This window comes from Brienomyrus brachyistius, chromosome 3 (assembly GCF_023856365.1).
Source record: "Brienomyrus brachyistius isolate T26 chromosome 3, BBRACH_0.4, whole genome shotgun sequence".
In the NCBI taxonomy this organism is placed as follows: Eukaryota; Metazoa; Chordata; class Actinopteri; order Osteoglossiformes; family Mormyridae; genus Brienomyrus; species Brienomyrus brachyistius.
Window position 1 is genome coordinate 18,890,020 of NC_064535.1, and position 20,546 is coordinate 18,910,565.

Sequence of the window (20,546 nt, forward strand, 5' to 3'; positions counted from 1 at the left end):
TTTCCACATACATCAATAAGCGATAATACCAAGGAGATATACCCATGATATACTGTGATACTGCATTAAAGTTAACTGAATATAAAGCTGTAATATCTTTCAACAAAAGCAAGCCACACCTCTTTGTTTTCCATATTTTTTTATGGGTGAATTGTAATTAATATTTCAATGTTTGTGTGCGCACTTGAAGTTCAATAGCCCAGCTGTCTTGTTTACAGTCACTGACAGTGAATAGACGCAGTGCCGTTATTAATAAATATGTATAAAAACACACAGAAATGAAAGTTACATGGTGTGCATTGTCCCCCATAGTTTAATGCTTAAAGCACACTTAACTGGACAGGTCCGCATTGTTTGGATTTATACTTATTAGCCCATTAAATCTTTTGTACTTTAAATGGACGCAGTACAGTTATTAATGGAAAAGTATTGTGAGGGAATGCAAAACTATTGCAAGAGAACTTGATTTAAAACAATAAAAAAAAATATTTTCTCACCCAGACCTTTTAGGGGTTCTGTATACCATAGCTGATCTGTAGAAAAAAACATACGACTATCCTCAAATATCCATTCATCCATTTTCCAAACCGCTTATCTGTCAGGGTCGTAGGCACTCCCCATTTGTTTGTGGATCACGTTACTACTTGTGACCTCACTCCTTTACATTTGCAGATTTTTGTCCAATTCCTACCGCAGCTGATCTGTAGAAGAAATATGACAAATGAGGTGCAGTCGTGATGTATATTATTGGGATATGAGATGACTTGTATCACGAGAGGAGATTTTGGTCATATCACACAGCCATGTCTCCACAGTCTGCCTTTACTGACAGATTGTTAGTATTGTTCTATAAATTGCAGTTGTATGGCTCATACACACATCTAAAGTTTTTGTCTGCCAAATTTGTTTCATGTTATTGGATTGGACTTCTTCCTCTCTCCCTTTTGCTCCCTTGTTTGAACATGCAATGTACAACATGCAACGTATTTGGCAACGTACCTGTATGGACAACGTGGAGGAATTGGTTCCTAAAAGGAATTGTACATCGTTAATATTGGATTTTGTTTGGATTTTCCAAAACCGACACGGAACAAAGTTATTTTGCAAAGGTTTGCACATCGAATGGCAGCACGATGCACATTTTTTCACCACCTCAAAAGAAAAGAAAAAATGCTGCTTTACTTTTTGGTTTTATTTTTCTGGTCCATATTTTTTTAAAATAGGGGAATTTGATTATTAAGTTACTTTAACAGTACAATCTTACACTAACATGAAAAAGAATCGTGATCCGGTCTAAAAAAATTACAATATATTTTTGCCATTTCACCCACCCTCACTGTCTGGTTTGGTTTAGATTGAAGCATTAGGTGGTTTTTTCATTGCTGTGTCATTGAGTGCAGGAAAGGCCGGGGAAACTCTGCATCCATTTGGTGCGCTGTGTTCACTGCGATTCTTGGAGTGTTTTTCGCCGCAGGCGCGTCCCGTGACGCCCAAGCTGTCACCTGTCCCTCCTGCACCACAAGGAGTATGACAGACATGCTGCAGGACGAGCCCATCCGGTCTAGCGAGGTGGCCCACGTTCCACCTATCATAGGTGCTGCATTGCTGCATTAACAGGCTGGACTGAGGGCCATGGTGCTCTCCCTGCAGCAGCGGCCCCACAGGGCTTTGTTCCCCCACCACCACATCTGCTGTAAAACACACCAGAGTAGCAGCACTGTCCCTAGGAAGCCTGTGTCACCTGGCAGGAAGTGCCAGGCCACCTCACCCTCTGATTTGTACTTCTGCATTGCAGAATCCTGCCAGTTGCTGCTTCAGGCTAGCAAGCTTCTGCCATGTAATGCATCCCCCGCCCCACGCCCCCCCCCCCCCCCCAACGTAGCTTTTACCCCCAACAGCTTTTTCTCAATTCTGTTCCACTTCCCAGGTTTATAAATATCAGAATTATTGGTTGTTTTCATGAGTTTCTACTCTGACTATGATGTGGCGTTATTTAACCAGTAATGCCTTCCTGATATTTTCACTTTTCCACATCCGATAAAGGTATGACTACAGTTTCTCAGTCTCATTTTTCAGGGATAACAGCACACTATGATTCGGTTGCTTTTCTGCTTCTGTTTTGGGACCCATATGGGGCAGATGTTAGCTTTAAGCTGGCGGCCAGCGGGGTTAGCTCAATGATTGTGGGAAGTTGTGTGAAATGTCTTTAAAGAGCCCTGATGTAAGGGTTACTTCAGTGAAACCTGGTCATTTGTCATCACTGGTCAGGAGTGAGGTGTGCTGCGTTGCTGTTCAGCATTTAAGAATCTGCTGTCCGGTACAATGAGTTGGAATGTAGCAAGTAAGAATGTAGCAAGCCCAGGAAATGGGCTAATCAGGTTATTTCAGTTCAGCTGACCACTTCCTTTTAGTGCTCACCTTGCATTAAGTTTGCTGGGCGCTGCTTATATATTTGGATCCTCACAGTGACGCTGAGGCCGCAGGGCATTTGACTTCCCAGTGATCACTATCCGTCCATCTCTCTCTCTGTGGATGCGGCCATCCTGCATGCTCCTTATGGCACAACAGAAATGACTACCTGCTCTTTTAGCTTGGTGTCATTTTGCCAGTGTACTTTCCAGTGACTTTGGGGGGGAGGGGGTCCACCTTCTGTTCCTCATAAGGTGTGCAGCACATTGTTATAGGGGGACAGTCTGTACAATGCTAAGTGTTCTCTTCCCCCTCCCCCTCCTCTCTCCACAGTGGGCAACGGTAACTTTCCATCTTCCACACCATGTGCTAAAACTGGTCGCTGGTGCCATTGTGAATGAGCTGAAGAAGATAAACCAGAACGTTGCTGCCTTGTCTGTGGCCTCGTCCATCATGGACAGGCTCTCCTACCTCTTACCAAGCGCACGACCCGAGCTGGGAGTGGGCCCCGGGCGCTCTGTAGATAGGTACGCCAGTGGGGAGGGTTCCAAGTGGGTGGGTTCCAGGCGGGCCTTGCTGAGGGGGTCGGGTTCCTGGTGGGCCATGCTGAGGGAGTCGGGTTCCAGGTGGGCTGGGCCGAGGGGGTCGAGTTCCAGGTGGGCCGCCTGTACTGAGATTCTGACCTCTGCTGCCTGTTTTCCTTGCAGATCGCTAATGTACAGTGAGGCTAACAGAAGAGAAACGTTTACATCCTGGCCCCATGCTGGCTACAGGTGGGCACAGCCCGACCCCATGGCCCAGGCGGGGTTTTACCACCAGGTAGGCAGTGTAAGCTCTCTCCGCTCCCTCTCTGCCATCCTCTGTGTCACTGGCTTCTTCAGCAGAACTTTACAGTTGCCTTTCAATTGGAGATCCTCCTCCCACCTCCCCCCTCCCTCCTGTCTGACCCTCCCCCAGCTGAAAGGCAGGCTTAATACCACTAGGACCAAAGAAAACGGCTGATTGTAACCATGGAAATGACAGGGATTTTCAGGGCCGGCACCCTGTTGGCATGCCAACCCACTCAGCTGCACGGGGAAGTGGGATGGCACATTTGTATGGAAGGAAGCTCCCGGGAGTGCTGGGCACTGGGGAGAACTGTCAGGAGGAGGGCGAGGTGACTGAGCACATGGAAACGGTCTGGATTGTCCACGACTTGTAATCTGACATGGCACCAGCACCCATCACCTCGCTGGAAGGCTGGCGCTTTACCAGCAGTCCCTTTGCATACCTTAGCCAGATTGGCAGCCTCACTACATGGTGGCCTTGCCCCCTACTGGAGAGTGCCCCTCCTCAGAGCCCGGTGATGAGACCTTGCCCCTCCACAGGGTGTTTCTAAAACCAGCATCTTGAATGTTGCTCTGTTTTTCAGCTGCTGTTAGATGTGCTGTTTTTGGTTGATATCTGCCTGTGTTGATACGTGGAGTGCTGTCTGTGTTTCTGTAATAATACCACTAGGTCCTCCTGTCTGTCAGTGTGTAATACAGTTAAATGCATTATTAATGAAGCCTGGTCACGATCCAAGCCCCCCCTGCTTGTGATGTGCCCAGGGAGGGTAGAGTCCTATCTCAGCTCCCCTCTGTCCATGTCCTCCCACCCTCATACCAGCCGGCCTCCACTGGTGACGACCGGGCCATGTGCTTCACCTGCAGCGTGTGTCTGGTCTGCTGGGAGCCCACCGACGAGCCCTGGTACGTACACCGCCCCCCCCTACTGCCACCTGTGGGACATTAATCCTGTCGGTTAGTTTAGGGTCACTGGTGGGCTTTGTGGGAGGGACGAGAGCTGGCTTGTTCCAAACAGGTGGTGCTCTGACCCCGGGATCTTGCTGTTCCTTCACCTCACTTGCCCTCCTACCCAGGTCGGAACACGAACGACATTCCCCCAACTGCCCATTCGTGAAGGGTGAGCACACGCAGAACGTCCCACTGTCCGTCACCCTGGCCACCAGCCCGGCCCAGTTTCCCAGTGTGGACGGCTCCGATAAGATTGCCTGCTATGGCTTTGGCAGTTGTCCGCACTTCCTGGCGGCCGCCACCAAGCGAGGGAAGATCTGCATATGGGACGTGTCCAAGCTCATGAAGGTGGGGGCTACTGGGAGGTGGGACTTTGCAGAACTTTAAAACAGTTTTTGCTTCTTAGGGGATTGTAAAAAGATTGTTCACCATACACAATGAATGTTAATAAAAATATAATTCATTAGTTGAGACCCCAGGGCCATGTAAGTAGCATGTCAGTACCCTGAGCATCAGTGTTGGACTGACACATGAACACTTTGCTGGTTCAGGTGCACTTGAAGTTTGAGATCAACCCATATGACCCGGCGATCCTACGTCAGCTGATCCTCTCGGGAAGTGAGCTGGGCCTGGGGACAGAGTCCAGGAGACCCACATTAGCCTGGCTGGAGGACTCTTCCAGCTGTTCAGATATCCCGAAACTTGAGGGAGACAGGTAGAGTGAGGGTCATGGTGGAGGGAGTGGTCTGGAATTGGTCCCACATACTAAGAAGTATGATTTAGCACGTAAATTAGCTGTTTATATACCTGTTGGTACGGACGTGATTGGAACGCTTGATTTCAGTGATTTGGAGGGATGTCCTAATACGTTTGCCAATTTAGTCTGTCTGTCTGTCTGTCTGTCTGTCTGTCTGTCTGTCTGTCTGTCTGTCTGTCTGCGTGTCTGTCTGTCTGTCTGTGTGTGTGTTTGCTTGCTTGCTTAGGTCACGTTTAAGGACCAAATTGTCCCCAAATTTCCCTACTTTTGGGGACATCTTTTGAGGTCCCATTTGGATTACCTCAGTTTAATAAAAATCGTGTCGTGATTGGGATTAGGGTTTTTCCCATAGAAATGATAGATAGGTACCCCAATGTGTGTGTATATGTGTATGTATATATATATGTGTATATATTGTCAAACCTCCAATTGTGAGTAACTTGGTTTGCGAGTGTTTTGCAAGACGACCAATTTTTAAAAATAAATTTTAACTGATAAACTAGCAAGGTCTTGCAATACTAGTATTACGTATACGCATTGTCTGCCGAGCATCACGTAATCACAACTGAGCCGATGGTTCTTCTCTCTCTCTCTCGCTGTGGGATTGTGTATAATCGTTTCCTACGTTCAGTCTCAGTTGGCGAGCCTCACTCGTATAGTCAAAATTTTGTACAAAAGCACCACCTGAATAAGGCTGTAGCAGTGTGTGTGTGTGTGTGTGTGTGTGTGTGTGTGTGTGTGTGTGTGTGTGTGTGTGTGAGAAACTATTACATACATGTAAATTCATGTGCAAACTTGTCTCAAATTGAAAGTCTCATGGCAGCCAGCTGTTCGCAACCAACTCACACCTTGAAATAAATCATTTCTACTTTAATGTGTATTTGGCTGCCTATTTTGATGCCAGGCTTCAGTCTAAGCTGAAATTAATTGAGCGCTGAGCAATTTCTTTATAGTGCGGTGAAAATTGACTAGAATGAATAATGGGGGGACGACAATTAAATCTCATCGCTCGGCTCACATGCTCTGCTTCCCCTACACATTTTAGCACACTCAACCTGGGATTTGTTGTGCTTGCAGGTGTAACTTTATTATTTCTCATGCACTTGACTTTGTAGTTTCCCTCTTCATCAATATCAAAGCAGCTGAGAGGCTGTAGATGTTGGAGTGCTCCAAGTCCGTATTACACACAGAGTGTCCTCCCTTCCCACACCCTCCCCTCAGCTAATAAACTTCTCCTGTTCTATATCGATGTCCGCCAGTGACGACCAGTTGGAAGACTCAGACAGCGAAGACCATTCCAGATCGGAGTCTGTGACGGGTGAGCCCTTCACTTTCTCTGGGGTGTCCCACCTTTCTCTGGGGTGCCCGTGATGCAGGGTGTGCATATGAGTGCGTGCCTGTGGACACATTGCTCAGCGTTCTCACTGCCCTGCCCTCCTCCCCCACCTAGGCCATCCGTCCCAGAAGGAGAGCATGGAGATGAATCTGGCTGTGACGGCGCTCAGCGTCCTGCAGCAGCCCGAGAAGCTGCAGTGGGAGGTGGTAGCCAGCGTACTGGAAGACACAGTCAAGGACCTGGAGGAGCTGGGCGCCAACCCCTCGTTGGCTCAGGTCAAGGCTGACAAGGCCAAGGAGAAGTCGGTCGAGCACCACAACATTCCCTTCCCGTGCCTGCTGGCTGGCGGGCTACTGAGCTACCGCTCGATAGCCACGTCACAGCGCCGCCCACAGGATGGCCCTGCCAGAACTCGGAGCCCTGAGGTTTCAGCCAACCGGGGCCCCGTAGAGATTGATGGTTGTGGTGCGGAACTTGGCGGCCCTTCGATGCTGCAGAGGACTATGCCGGTGCTCCTGCTCTATAGTGTCAAGGAGTCTGACGACAAGTCGGGCAAGGTGTTTGCCCAGATGAACAGCCTGATGAGCAAAGGCCTGCATGAGGAGGCCTTCACTGTGCCCCAGATCATTGAGATGGAGTTTGATACTCATGAGCAGCTGCTGCTGCAGGACCCGCCCATCACCTATATCCAGCAGTTCGCTGATGCTGCTGCCAACCTAGCTGCCCTAGACACCGACAAGTGGAGTTCTGTGGTGCCCAAGCCAGGCACGCTGGTGCAGTGCCTGCGCCTGCCCAAGCTGCTGGAGGAGGAGAACCTGTACGTGGACAGCATCACGCCATGCACGGACGGTCTACACTTGCTGGTGGGCCTGCAGTCATGCTCTGCGGAGTCGCTCAGTGGCATGAACCAGGTGGAGGCACTCAATAACCTGAACAAGCTCCACTCGGCTCTGTGCGGCCGACGAAAGGGCGAGTTGCGGCCGCCATGCGGCCTGGCCAATGGGACTGTTTTAGGCGGTAAGGAGCATGAGACCCACCCTGGTGGGCATCAGCAGACCCCGCTTATCCTGCCCTCGGAGCAGCAGAGGGTGGCAGGCGGTGGCTACCTGCTACTCTACAAGCTGAACTATTCCACCCGCATAGTCACCCTGGACGAGGAGCCTGTGAAGGTGCAGCGTATCCGTGACCCTCAGGACGCAGTCACCTCGCTGGTGCTCCTCCCTGCCGACGTCTTGGACAGCCGGGAGGATGACTCCGAGGAGGGACTAGAGGAGGCGTCGCTGGGCCTCAAGAACGGCGGGAGCATGCCTGCCAAGGAAAAACGTGGCGAGCCGGCTGGCCTGGGCCACCTGGTCGTCACTACCCAGGGGGGTTATGTCATGATCCTGGACCTGTCCAGCCTGGAGGTCCTGGCTAAAGTGGAGCCGCCCAAGAAGGAGGGAGTTGAGGAAGCAGACCCGTTCGTCTCTGTCACCTACTGCTCTGGGACTGACCGGCTCTGTGCTTGCACTAAAGGTGTGGGGGGGGGTAAGGTGGGGCATGGTGGGGCATGGTGGGGCTTCTTTGGTGCTCAGGGGGTTGTTGCCACAAATAATGTATCCGTGTAATTAGCAGTGACACAGTTCGTGGTGGTTCTGGGTAAGTTGGAAACTACTGTACTCGCCTCAAATTCAAGTTATCAGCACATCTTCTGGCATTGGAAGCTTTAAACCCAATGGGTTTCTAGCCTGGCTGGAACTCTATTACTAGATACTGGCAGGTCAGAATGGAATATTATGTAGTCTCATGTACTTTAGCACTGGAATATTCAACAGTTCTCTCTAGACCAGTGATTACCAACCTGAGATACTCCTGACATTTCAGGACAGAGAACTAATAAGTTGAGTCACAAACATTTTGGACCAGTTTTGCCGCTTTTCCTCTAGTTGATGCACTTACCTGCTGATACCTCCTGTTATGGTTGGTCTTACCATCTACATGTTGAGTTAGCTACTGCTACTTGGTGATCACCGTATCTTTTTGATATTAAACTTTTTGTTATTTTTATTACATTCTTTTGTATTTTAGTTAATCTTTCTGTGTAAATTCTTGGCCATTTAATTTCTGAATCTTTGATTACTTGAAGCTATTGTATTTTTATTTATTTGTATTTATGTTAAAACTTTGGGTATATTTTTTGGGTATAAGTTTTGGTTGTAGTGTGTGTCTGACGGAAGTGGTGCTGTTGTGTTACAACCAGAGGACCATCCTGGTTGCCATTGAACCCATATATCAATTGCTCTGATCCACACTTTCATTTAAAAGCATTACTCACTGACAGCATCTCAGTGTAAATATTGTCATGAATGAAAATGGCATCAAATAATTTTACACAGTACAGCAAACTTCCTGAGTCTATCTGGTCTATCTCTTTAGCACTTTGTGTCTCACTCATCTACATTCTGTCTCTATTCCTCAAGGTGGAGAGCTGCATTTCCTTCAAATTGGAGGTGTATGTGATGATATTGATGATGGTGACATCTTTGTTGATGGCCCCCTTTGCAAAGGGGTAGAGCAGTTGTCTGAAGGGACAAAGCCATCCTCGAATCCTTCTAGTCCAGGGATCACAGGTGAGAGGCCCATCAGCTCCGTCTCTGAGCGCCAAGACGGCCTCTGCTATTCTTTTGAGGTTTCCTCGCCCGTGCTTACCTGCCCGCTCTCCAGGGGTTGACCTCCTGGTGGACCAAACCCTGGGTGTGGAGACGTTGACGTCACTGGTGGAGCTGACTCGCTTTGAGACGCTGACCCCCCGCTTCTCAGCCACGGTGCCTCCCTGCTGGGTGGAGGTGCAGCAGGAACAGCAGCAGCGCCGCCACCCCCAGCACCTGCATCAGCAGCACCATGGCGACGCCGCGCAACACACGCGTACCTGGAAACTGCAGAGTGACAGGTGGTCCATCACCACGGTGACCGCTTCTGCGTATTAAATGAGAGGCGATTCTTCCAGTCTCCCTGTTTTACCTTGTACTATCACACAAAGCTGCCTTTCAAATGAGAATTCAGAAACTTTTTAGAAATGTGTGTTTTTTTTTTTTTTGTTTGTACCTCTTTGGCTTTGTAGAGTTTTGATGAGAAAGCAACTCCAGGCTGCCCTGTTTTGCTGGCCCTGTCGTTAACATCCTCTTCTTGCATAGCTCTAGCTGGGACGAGCACGTGTTTGAGCTGGTTCTGCCCAAAGCCTGCATGGTGGGTCACGTGGACTTCAAGTTTGTTTTGAACGCCAACATCACAAACATTCCCCATATCCAAGTGACCCTGTTGAAGAACAAAGCCCCAGGCCTGGGCAAAGTCAACGGTAAGCAAGTGGCAGTGGTACAGACACGCATGCCTTTCTGCCCTTGCTTTGACACTCAGACACGTTCACCTTCCCGCAGAGACTGCCGTGGACCGACCGATTTCCTTTCCCTTGTCCCACGCTGTGCATGCCAGTGGGGAAAGGAACGGCCAGCCGCTGCTTCAGGACTGCTTCTCTGAAGATGTCCAGTTCATGGATGTCGAGGAGACTCCAGGTACAGCGTGTGTGGGACTGCAGTAGAGCTTGGCAGAGCTACGGGGAAGCTTCCTGGCATTTACCATCAATACTGCACTCCTCTGTGTCCCATAGGCTCCTGTCTTTGCTCCTTTTTGGAGGAGCACAAGGAGGACATCCTGTGTGGGCCAGTGTGGCTGGCCGGTGGTCTCGACCTTTCCGGCCATGCGGGGATGCTGAGTCTGACGAGCCCCAAGCTTGTCAAAGGTGAGCTGGAATGTTTTTTTGGTGAGATGCTAACTTTTGAATGTTGAAGCACAATCAGTAGGCCAGAAGCCAGGTGGTTCCAGTGAATAAAATCCACATGCTGCTGATGCAGTAGATTTATTGTGCCTGGACAGTATCTTCATCCTACTTGGGCTGGGCTCTTAGTGACCTGGACTGCTCCTGAATGTGTGTGGGAGCAGGGAGCACTTTAGCATTGTAATACCCAGTGGTGTACTCCAGACCAGTGATTCCCAGTGGGAGTACTCATACCTCATGGGGTATGTGAGCACTTAAAAGAGAGTACGTAGAAAAATTGTGTCAAGACCTTTTTTTTTTTTAGATAATGATTTTTAAAAAGTTTATTCATTTAAATGTATTTATTGCAATAATGGGGCAGTTCATCCAAAAAAAAATATGCAGATATGCTGTCCATCCAGATTTGTTGTGGTGAGAGTTGGCTACTTTTGGAGATATTGGTCTTAGACATTTCAGTCTTCTAGCAAATAGAATGCCATTCAGTCCCATTATTTCTGTGGTGATTAAAGCACCAAAGAAATACAACAACAATCTCTCATACTAGAGTTTATGACCTGGTTATTGAAAATAATCCACAGACCTTGTAGTGAGCAGTTTCATGTGGGAATGGTTTTCTTTCTACCAGACTCCATACACCAACCATATCACTGTGCAGAAGATAGCCTTGGGTAGGGTCGGGCTGACATCTGATTAGCATTATTGGTTATTGCTGCAAAAAAAAAAAGAATATTGGTAATACCTAAACACGCGATCGTGAATGAATCAATGAATGATTTAATTTATATGATTATATATCCTGTTTTGCATTTCCTTTTATAAGCAATACATAGATAATGTTTGTTAAAATGGCCTTAAAGTATGGTGCTGTACAGCCTATTTACAATATTCAATTGATAAGGAAAAATATTGTATTTATTGATAATATCGATTATCTGCCCAATCGTAGCACCAGGGCAGATGTGCTCCAGACAATGTGACCAGGTGTAAACATCAATGGTAAGACAGAGGTGCTAGGTTCACTAGCAGTATCAACTTGCTATTAGTATTAGATAGGACTGTCATTAGGGTTCCAGGCACACAAAGTATACCAGTGCCATGGCCATTTCTGCCAGACAGCCATATCTCATGTATACCTTAACCAGTCCTCACCAAACTTGGTGAAATATCGTAGTAGGGCAATTTGAATGAAACCTCCAAATTTGGGATGCTCTTGCAACTGAACATGTGTCCCTAAGCCTGCAAAGCCAGTGCAACTGATATTTTCATAATTTTGCTTTGACCATCATATAGATCATATAGACCATCATATAGATGGTCAAAAGTCAAACAATCCGACTTAAACCCGGACTGTCAATGGAGGGAGGTGCTGCAGCGCATTGTTTACATTTTGGCCTGTATCTCCTGATCTGTTTGGTCTAGACTTGAATTTTTTCCCCAGATTTTTCCGCTGCCCTTCCAATTTGCAAATCAAGTTAAGCTCTGCCGTAAAATTGTTTTCACCAACTTGCATCATTTACAGAACCAACTTTTATAAATTCCTACTAGGTTTTCCAACCAATACAGGCAAATGTGGTGTCAGACCAATCGGACCTGAGTTTGAATGGTCAAAAAAAATACTTTGGTATTTGTGTACCACATGGCCACTAGGCATGTCCATACTCATCCTTAATCATGCCATGCCCTGTTCTACCTTAAACTAATTATAAATCCTACCTCCCAGGGCCATTCTGGGGAAGCAGTAAGACTTGCCACATTTCATCAACGGGGGAACTACAATTAACAACTGCCTGTATCTTTTGTCCCTCCACAGTTTAGGGCCACAGAGAGTAACCGGTCGGCCTAATGCTGGTGCTGTAGTGTTGTGCCTCATGTTTTCTGAACTGTGGGTCATAGGAAGTAAACTCTCTCTTCTCCACATTCCTTGGCTTCAGACAGTCATATTTTATATATGATCATCAAACTCCTTCACTTAGATCTTTAGCTAATTTGGCAAATGTGCAAAATCTTTCTCAAATATGTCCTGGACTGTTTGTCCGATTCACACAAAATTTGAACGGCAACATCTTGAGAGTTTGACCCTGCTCACACCTGGTATTAACATGCATTATAGCTGATCCGATCACAAGTGGACAGCGCTAAATACAGGTGTGAACGCATCCAAAATACATTCTGGGGTGACAGTAGCCGATGTTGCATCTCAAAATAGTTTATAATTCGGAAATCATTGGACATAAAAGAAACTTTTGTATGCGTCTTCCTAGCCAGATGTCCCAACAAATCATATAATAAAAGTCTGTCTTCTCATCAAGCATGACTGAAAACAGACAAATTTCAACAGGCTGTAATTAACCTTCTATATGACTGAGAATCATGAAATTTGGTGTAATGGTGCAGAAAAGAAACAACTTGGGCTTATAGTAAGGCTGTGCGATATGACCAGAATCTCACATCCCAATACAAGTCGCCTCATATCCCGACAATGATATATATTGTAGCTTCACCTCATGTTTATTGATATTTTATTTCTACAAATCAAATGTGGTATGAATTAGACAAAAAAGGAGCAAGGTCATAAATGTAAAGCGGTCCACAAGGAAGGGAATCACAAATGTGCAAAACTCGTTTCAGGTGTGCAAATCGCTTCATGTTTTTGTGGATATGATTTTACACAACACAAATAAAAATACGTGTTTGTGGATAGTGATGTATAAAATAAATTTTTTTATATTTTCTACAGAACAGCTGCAGCATACCAAGCCCCTTAGAGGTCTGGGTGGGAAAGTATTATTTGAAGTAGTTGAAGTAATTAATGGACTAATAAGTATAAACCTAAATGATACAGACAAGTCCAGATAAGTATGCTTTAAGCATTAAACAAAACATGAGATGTTATCCTCATATGTGTTTTTAGACACATTCATTAATAATTACACTGTATAATTTACAAAAATTTAATGGAATATTTGATGTTAAATGTGGCCAAAGCTTCTATTCAGGTCCTAGTTCTTGAGCCCAGATAATCACCTACAGTTATGTCCATTATTTGTTATTGTTGCTAGCTGCTGCTATACGATACTCCTAGCTCACTTAGCACCACTCAGCCAAGGAGGATGCCATTGATGTTTCAATGCAGTCACATTGTCTACTGTGCAGTGACACGGTTGGTTTGTGTAGTTCAGTAGAAAGAAAGAGGTTCCTAAATGAAACTGCTCACTACAAGGTCTGTGGATTATCTTGAGTATCCAGTTCGTGGTTTCTGGAATGAGACATTGCTGTGTTGCGATTTGCTCACCACAGAAAGAATGTTGTTCAGTCACCTTATATTTGGGAGCAGACTAATATTTCTACATCTGTATCTCCAAAACTAGGCAACTCTCACCAAAACAATCTAGATGGATAAATAACACTACAACATATCTGAAATTTTTTTTTGATTTTGTGATCAACTGTCCTTTTGACAGTTATTCACTGTCAGTAGGAACAGAATAAAAGTTCAAATGCAAAGCAGTCGATTTATCGCAGTAATCATTCCCCCTTTGCTTGGTCTTTTGCTTTGCAAGTCTCTCACTGCTTCATTTGTCATGTATGTTCTCTAATTCCCAGGGATGTGAAAGCTAGCTAGCAAGCTAATTGGTCCAAAAAAGCACAAGTGGCTAAAACAACTGGCAGCTGCTGGTTTAAACTCAAACTTAGGCGACTCAAAAGGAAAACAAAACTTGTACATGGCCAGATGTGAATATTTGAAATAAGTTTTAGTAGTTGGATATGTGCAGTATGCATATTCATTGTACATGGCTTTTGGTTTGCACAATGAAACAAATTAACACATTTATTGACATGGATTGAAACTAAATTCACAAATAGATGTTCAATATGAAAAGCATTATAGTAATTGTGGCTGAGTTGGTTACAACAGACAGCCATCACCAGTGGTTTGGGAGTATTTTGGGGTCCCAATAAATTACACTAGCACTGGAGATAGAGTAGTCGATAAGACCAAGGCTTGTACGTTGCTTCTGATTTACTGAACTTTGATATGTTGCTGGAATATGACTAAAGCGATTACTTGAATAATTTGCAAGTTGTCAAATTGAAATTCTCCTAAATGTTTGATAGTTTCTACCATTTTCTACCACGGTCCTTTTCATTCCTTTCAAGTGTTACATCACGTTATTAACCTCAGTTTGAAAGATAGCTGGGTGAAGCTGGTAACACTAATTACATCCATCACAGTAAACATTATTTTGTGGTGTTATGATGCTGCTGTAAACTGCCAAGTTTAATGATGTTAAAATTAGGTCAGAGCATTCCATCGAGTTCATTCAACAAAATTCTCATTCTGTTCACTTGCATTTGTATGGTGAAAATGAATATCTTAAGATATTGCTGAATACTCTCCCTTCATAAATTTGGGGGACCTAACTATTACCAGATAATTCTGCTAGTGGCCAGAGCCATCAGCTTATGGTGCTAACTAAAATCGGGGACAGCATGTATTGCCATATTTTCAATATATTGTATATGTGATTTTTGTAAATTTGAGTCACACGGATAGGAAAGAACTTTTTTGACCACCCCAAAGGGGGAATCTCCTTGTTACAGCAGCTGGACACATCAACAACAACTGAATTTCAAATCTAAGAAGTATAGCTATAAAATAACAATAAAACAAATGTTGCTAAATATTATCGAAATATTAAAAACTATTATGACTTGTACACAAACTTATTGCACCTGTTCTAGATATTAGCATAGAAACAAATGGGTTACCACATGGTGATGTACAATAAACTGCAGATTTTGGTCTCAGTAATATTTTATGTTCACGTTTAATATCGCTTTCTGAAAGAATCATAGGCTGTAGTTACCTGATTTTAAGCTGACCACAGAGATTCATAGTAATTCATAGTCTGTTACGGACGACTATCAGAATGACTCGGCCATGTTCATCTGAGCAGGCAAATATTTTTACTGACAGCATCTTGAACATGCTCATCATGTGCCATCTATGTGTTCACTTTTTGAGTAAATATTCATCTTAGCAAATGGTAATGCTTTACACTCACTGCAGCTTCATAATGCCTTTATAATGCATTCATAGAATATTCAGTGCACCTTCATAATGCATTCATTGAATATTCATAAGCAACATGTAAGTATACCCTAAACATCCTAGCATACACTATATGGGCAAAAGTATGGGGAGGCCTGGCCATTACGCTAAGAGGAACTTTTGACATCCCGTTCTAAACTCCTAGGCATCCGTATGGAGTTGGTCCCCCATTTGCAGCTATAACAGCTGCCACTCTTCTGAGAACACTTTCCACAAGATTTTTGAGTATGTCTATGGGAAAGTTTACCTGTTTGCCTGGTAGAGCATTTGCAAGGTTAAGCCCTGATGTGGAAAATCTCCATTCTAGTTCCAAAGGTGTTCCATGGGTTTGAGATCAAGGCTCTGTGTGGACCAGTCAAGTTGTAAACACCAAACTTACTCAACCATGTTTTTATGGACCTTGTTTTGTGTACTGGGCCTCTACTATGCTAGGACAGAAAAGGGCCTTCCCCAAACTGTTCCCTCAGAGTTAGCATTAAGAGTTCCCTTCACTGGAACTGAAGGACATAGACCTACCCTTAAAAACAACCCCATATCATTATCCCTCCTCCACCAAACTTTGCCGATGGCACAATGCAATCAGGCAGGGTCATCTGCCAAACCCAGGCTCATCTGTCAGACTGCCAGACAGAGAAGTGTGATTCTGCACTCCACAGAACATGCTCCACTGCTCCAGAGTCAGTGTGCTCTACATCAGTACATCAGACACTTGGTATTGCGCTTGGTGATATGAGGCTTGCTTGCAGCTGCTTGGCCAAGGAAGCCCGTTGCACGAAGCTCCTGGTGCACAGCTTTTGTGCTGGGGTTAATTTTAGAGGAATCTTGGAACGGAGCATTGGCGACGTTTGCACATTATGCACCTCAGCATTCAGCAATCCCTTTCTGCATGTGGTCTGCCATGTAGTTAAAGGATTATTGCCATTATTGATTTTCATGCTATTTCTTAATTTTGTTTGAGTTTATTCCTTCACTCTGAGTCACACCTGTGTCTTAATCTGTCTATGCTGAAACCTGAATTTCCCAGTGTAAGATTTAGTCTAGCAGTACTCTCCAGTTGATTTTTAACAGATTTTAACATGATTCAATATGCAATTAATTTCTTTATGTGATTAATCTCAATTAAGATTAAATTATCATCTGCCATCCCTAACACACACACACACACTTTATTTATTTTTCCTGTTTCTTGTTTTAATAATATTTGGAGTCATACTGGTGTGGATGAATGGGTACTTAAGATGTGTAGAAAAGGGCTAAAACATTTAGCTATACCAATCAGGCCACTTGCCAACAAAATGTGTCCAGGGTTCAGTGTCCAAGGAAAATGTGCCACTGAAATTAAACTCTGCAATGCAATAAACAATGCACCGACCCCAACACCCAGGCTCAGCAAATCTTATCTGGGCCTTGGCATTTGTCGTGGTTAAAATGTGCCCTCCTGGGCCTCTGAATTTGAGTACTCTAGTTCTGGATTGTAGCTAAAGCTGTCTATTAGTACTAATTAACATGAGTGTAAACAGGGTGTGGTCACATTTTTTTTTTTCAAACTCTGAAGAGATCTGCTTCTCTTGTGCTCCTGCAGGCATGGCAGGGGGGAAGTACCGTTCATTCCTGGTGCACATCAAGGCCATGAGCGATAAGGGCGTGGAGGAGAGTCTCAGGCCTGTGGTGAGGATGGCCTCCACCAAGCCACCCACCAGCAAGGCACACACACTGTCTTCCTTGCTGCAGAGGGCCCAGGCCACCAAGGTACAGGGGCGTCCTCTCTCTCGTGCTAATACTCAGCCACACATCAGTGTCAGTCTGCGCTGTCCCAGTTAATTGGAGAAGTTGTTATATGATGGTGCTTGTTCTTAATGCATTTATTGCAGTCTAGAAATAGAGCAACAGGACATAGTTATGATATATTTGAAACCTCTGTGAAGTCATGTGTCAGAGGGAGCTCCTTTAGACAGCTGTGTCCTTTACTGCCATCTGCTGTTGTCCTTGTGTCATGGCAGCCTGAGCTCTAGTCTTTACTTTTGGTTCTCAAATAAATATTACGCCCCCTGCCATTGAGTCTCTGCTCACACGTAATGCTCAGTCTACATTCCTGTGTTAAGGACAAACCTTCCACCTCCAAAGTGGAGCCTCCAGCATCCCTGAAGAAGCCAGACAGTCTCCGTGGCTGTGACCTACTGCAGGAGGTCTCCATCACCATCCGGAGGTTCAAGAAGACTGCCATACCCAAAGAGAGGTGAGTCCGGGCCGCCTGGCATGTGAGCAGTATGTACCCCAGCTCTCCACAAGGCTTTTCTCACTGCCCCCCTGACCTGTGTAGAGTCCAGCGCTGCGCCATGCTGCAGTTCTCGGAGTTCCATGAGAAGCTGTTAAGTAGCCTGTGCCGGCCATGTGAGGATGGCCTGGTGACAGAGCATGCCCAGAGCCTGCTGCTGGACATCTTGTGCTGGCTGGCGGGGGTCTACTCCAACGGGCCATGCAGGTAAGCAGGACATTCTGGTAGGAAATTCACATCACCTGGGTAGTAGCTCAGATGGGATCAATTTACCATGCCCGATGTTCATTTTGCGTTCAGCTTGAGAGAAGGCAGAGAGGAGTTGCTGATGAAGAGCAGGATGAGGCTGAGCGACATTGTGCGGGTCTGCTTCTTCGAGGCTGGCCGGAGCATTGCCCACAAGTGTGCACGCTTTCTGGCTCTCTGTATCAGGTAAGGCCCCCGGTTATCCTAGAGTACAGCTCTGTGCTTGGGTGACACACCCTAGCTAATGATGCTGCTTGTTGTCACAGTAACGGGAAGGGTGATCCCAGTCAGCAAGGGTTCGGAGCAGCTCTGCTGAAGGCTTTGCTGGACAACATGCATTACTTGCCTGCGGCGGCCACAGGAGGTATGTGTCCAGGCAGGAGAGATGGCCTCAGAGTGATGGCCAAAATCAAAGGGGGGAGGGCGTCATCCTCTCTATAGAGCCTGTAAAAATGCTGTTAGCGATGTCGGTTTGAGAGGTCAAAGTTCAGCATATCTCCTGAAGATGCAGAGCAGGCTGGCTGGGCACTTAGGTGCCCAGTATAGAGATATGCCAGATGACCCTCAACAGCCGTCCACACGGGGGTGCGTGTGTTTAAATTGACTTTAATTACATCTCTAATAAATAAAGGCTGTTTGAAGTAGAGGGCTGCTTGATGTGTAACTGTCCACTTTCCCTCATCCAGGATAAGCATTGTGGTGATCTGACGGGTGACTTTGCTCCTTCTCCATGCACCAGGATCAGTGTACTGGTACTTTGTGCTTCTGAACTACGTGAAAGACGAAGACCTGGCACTGTGCAGCACAGCCTGTGCTGACCTCCTCACAGCCGTCTCCCGCCAGCTCCAGGACCGGCTCACGCCCTTGGAGGCCCTCCTACAAACCAGGTTGGCTCCTTGGCCCATATACACAGACTCCCTGAAGAGGTCAAACTGATGCCGGCCATCGCGCACCGAAACGCACTTTGATTAAATCTTTGAAGTCCTAGTTTGAGAGAAGCTAAAAGTGATTCTGTTTGGGTTCAGCTCCTCTTTCCTCTCTTCCTGCTTGGTCTCAGATACGGCCTGTATGGCTCACCCTTCGACCCGGTTCTGTTTGACCTAGAGGTCAGCGGGTCCTCCTGCAAGAACGCCTTCAGCAGCAGCATCGGCGTGCAGTCCGATGAGATTGACTTTTCTGACATCCTGTCAGGTTTGTGTGAGGCTCCAGGGCCCTTTCGCCAAGCTCGGATTGTAGTGGGGTGGGGTGTTTGTGATTCTGTTGGGGGGCCGTCCTTTCTGTTACTGCTCTCATCACTTGGTGAAGGCCAGGGCAACACACAGCCCAGTATATGAAAGTAATGAATCCCAGGCGCTGAGTAAAAGATGAGGAGTCCATGTCACCGGGCTATGAAAATGTCCATCTGCAAGTTGAGTCTCCCTGGCCCTGGATACAGTGGTTGCAGTGTTGCACGATGAGTTGTGGAAGCTGCTGTCACCATTATCAAAGTGACCGTGTCTGGTGTTCTTGCAGGGAGTGGTAAGGTAAACAGCTGTGCTGCGGCCGAGGGGAGCTTCACTGCTCTCACTGGGCTTCTCGAGGTCGAGCCCCTGCACTTTACTTGCGTCTCCACTAGTGACGGCACTAGGGTGGAGAGGGATGATGCAAGTATGTTCACCGGTATATACCCTTTTTATTCACTCTCTCTCGTTCCCTGCTGTGGTGATCTGGGGTGACCCGTGGTGATCCTTTTCTCGCAGGTAGCCATACTTCTGGTTACCTCTGAAAGAAAATTGTATCCTGTTGTATTGTGTTAGGAAAATCCTTCAAGGTCTGTCAGTTGTTTGTCTGTGTTTGTTGGTGTCTCTCTGTTTGGTCATGTTTATATTACATTGTGGAGACTAAATGTCCCCACAATGTGATAAAAACCTGTTCTTTTGACCGTGGGGATATTTTTCAATTTTAAAAATCGTTAGAATTTTAGAAAAATCCTTGTAATCAAAAAACTAAAAATGTCATGTTTTGTATTTGGTTTGGTTACTTGGGTTTAAGGTTAAGGCTGGGTGGGAGTTAAGGTTGATAGGAATATATGAACTGCGTGAGTGTGTGCATTTATCAGCATGCCTGTGACCTTTGCCCTCTGTCCTTTCTGAACCCGTGTGTCCTCCTGAATAGTCAGTTCATTTGGCGTGACACCGGCAGTTGGGGGGCTGTCTGCTGGCACGGTGGGGGAGGCCTCCACGGCGCTGAGCTCAGCGGCACAGGTGGCACTACAATCGCTGTCCCATGCTATGGTGTCAGCCGAGCAGCAGCTTCAGGTCCTGCAGGAGAAGCAGCAGCAACTGCTGAAGCTGCAGCAGCAGGTCAGGCTGTGTGGGTGACAGGGGGTCGGGGGTGCATGTCAGGGGCCCTTTGGGCGATTTGAGCCGATTTTTCTGCCTACCTGTTGGTGTTTTTCCCCCGTGCTGTTAGATGTACCGTAATGTGGTCCCGATGCTCTCTTTCCAAGCACAGTACTGATGCTCTCCTGTCCTTGCAGAAAGCCAAACTGGAGGCCAAGCTGCACCAGACCACCTCAGCGGCGGCGGCAGCCGTGGGGCCCATTCATAACTCTGTGCCTTCGAACTCCTCCACTGCGCCTGGCTTCTTCATCCACCCCTCTGACGTGATCCCGCCCACCCCTAAGACCACACCCCTGTTCATGACTCCGCCCCTGACCCCACCGAATGAGGCCGTGTCAGCTGCCATCAGCGTGGAGCTGGCCCAACTCTTTCCCTGCTCGATCGCAGAGCCGCCACCCGTCAGCCTGGCCTCCCATAACAAGGCCACACAGAAAGCCAAGCCG

The 20,546-nt window shown here is 46.5% G+C and overlaps 1 protein-coding gene across 8 annotated transcripts in view; it reads left to right on the plus strand.

The window, feature by feature from the left end:
• The window catches only part of birc6 (baculoviral IAP repeat containing 6), a 76,591-nt gene that overhangs the window by 7,621 nt on the left and 48,424 nt on the right, over positions 1 to 20,546 (plus strand). For 7 of the 8 annotated variants that reach the window (XM_049006837.1, XM_049006835.1, XM_049006839.1 and 4 more), the window contains exons 4-25: positions 2,743 to 2,936; positions 3,117 to 3,228; positions 4,057 to 4,139; positions 4,310 to 4,532; positions 4,736 to 4,899; positions 6,201 to 6,259; positions 6,392 to 7,792; positions 8,737 to 8,886; positions 8,981 to 9,206; positions 9,451 to 9,611; positions 9,691 to 9,825; positions 9,921 to 10,052; positions 16,784 to 16,950; positions 17,304 to 17,437; positions 17,522 to 17,683; positions 17,777 to 17,908; positions 17,989 to 18,086; positions 18,462 to 18,609; positions 18,780 to 18,913; positions 19,235 to 19,381; positions 19,877 to 20,064; positions 20,241 to 20,546. In XM_049006837.1, the coding sequence (XP_048862794.1) occupies positions 2,743 to 2,936; positions 3,117 to 3,228; positions 4,057 to 4,139; positions 4,310 to 4,532; positions 4,736 to 4,899; positions 6,201 to 6,259; positions 6,392 to 7,792; positions 8,737 to 8,886; positions 8,981 to 9,206; positions 9,451 to 9,611; positions 9,691 to 9,825; positions 9,921 to 10,052; positions 16,784 to 16,950; positions 17,304 to 17,437; positions 17,522 to 17,683; positions 17,777 to 17,908; positions 17,989 to 18,086; positions 18,462 to 18,609; positions 18,780 to 18,913; positions 19,235 to 19,381; positions 19,877 to 20,064; positions 20,241 to 20,546 (4,656 nt within the window). The remainder of the gene's footprint in view (positions 1 to 2,742; positions 2,937 to 3,116; positions 3,229 to 4,056; positions 4,140 to 4,309; positions 4,533 to 4,735; positions 4,900 to 6,200; positions 6,260 to 6,391; positions 7,793 to 8,736; positions 8,887 to 8,980; positions 9,207 to 9,450; positions 9,612 to 9,690; positions 9,826 to 9,920; positions 10,053 to 16,783; positions 16,951 to 17,303; positions 17,438 to 17,521; positions 17,684 to 17,776; positions 17,909 to 17,988; positions 18,087 to 18,461; positions 18,610 to 18,779; positions 18,914 to 19,234; positions 19,382 to 19,876; positions 20,065 to 20,240) is intronic. The other variant, XM_049006843.1, reaches the window with a different exon arrangement.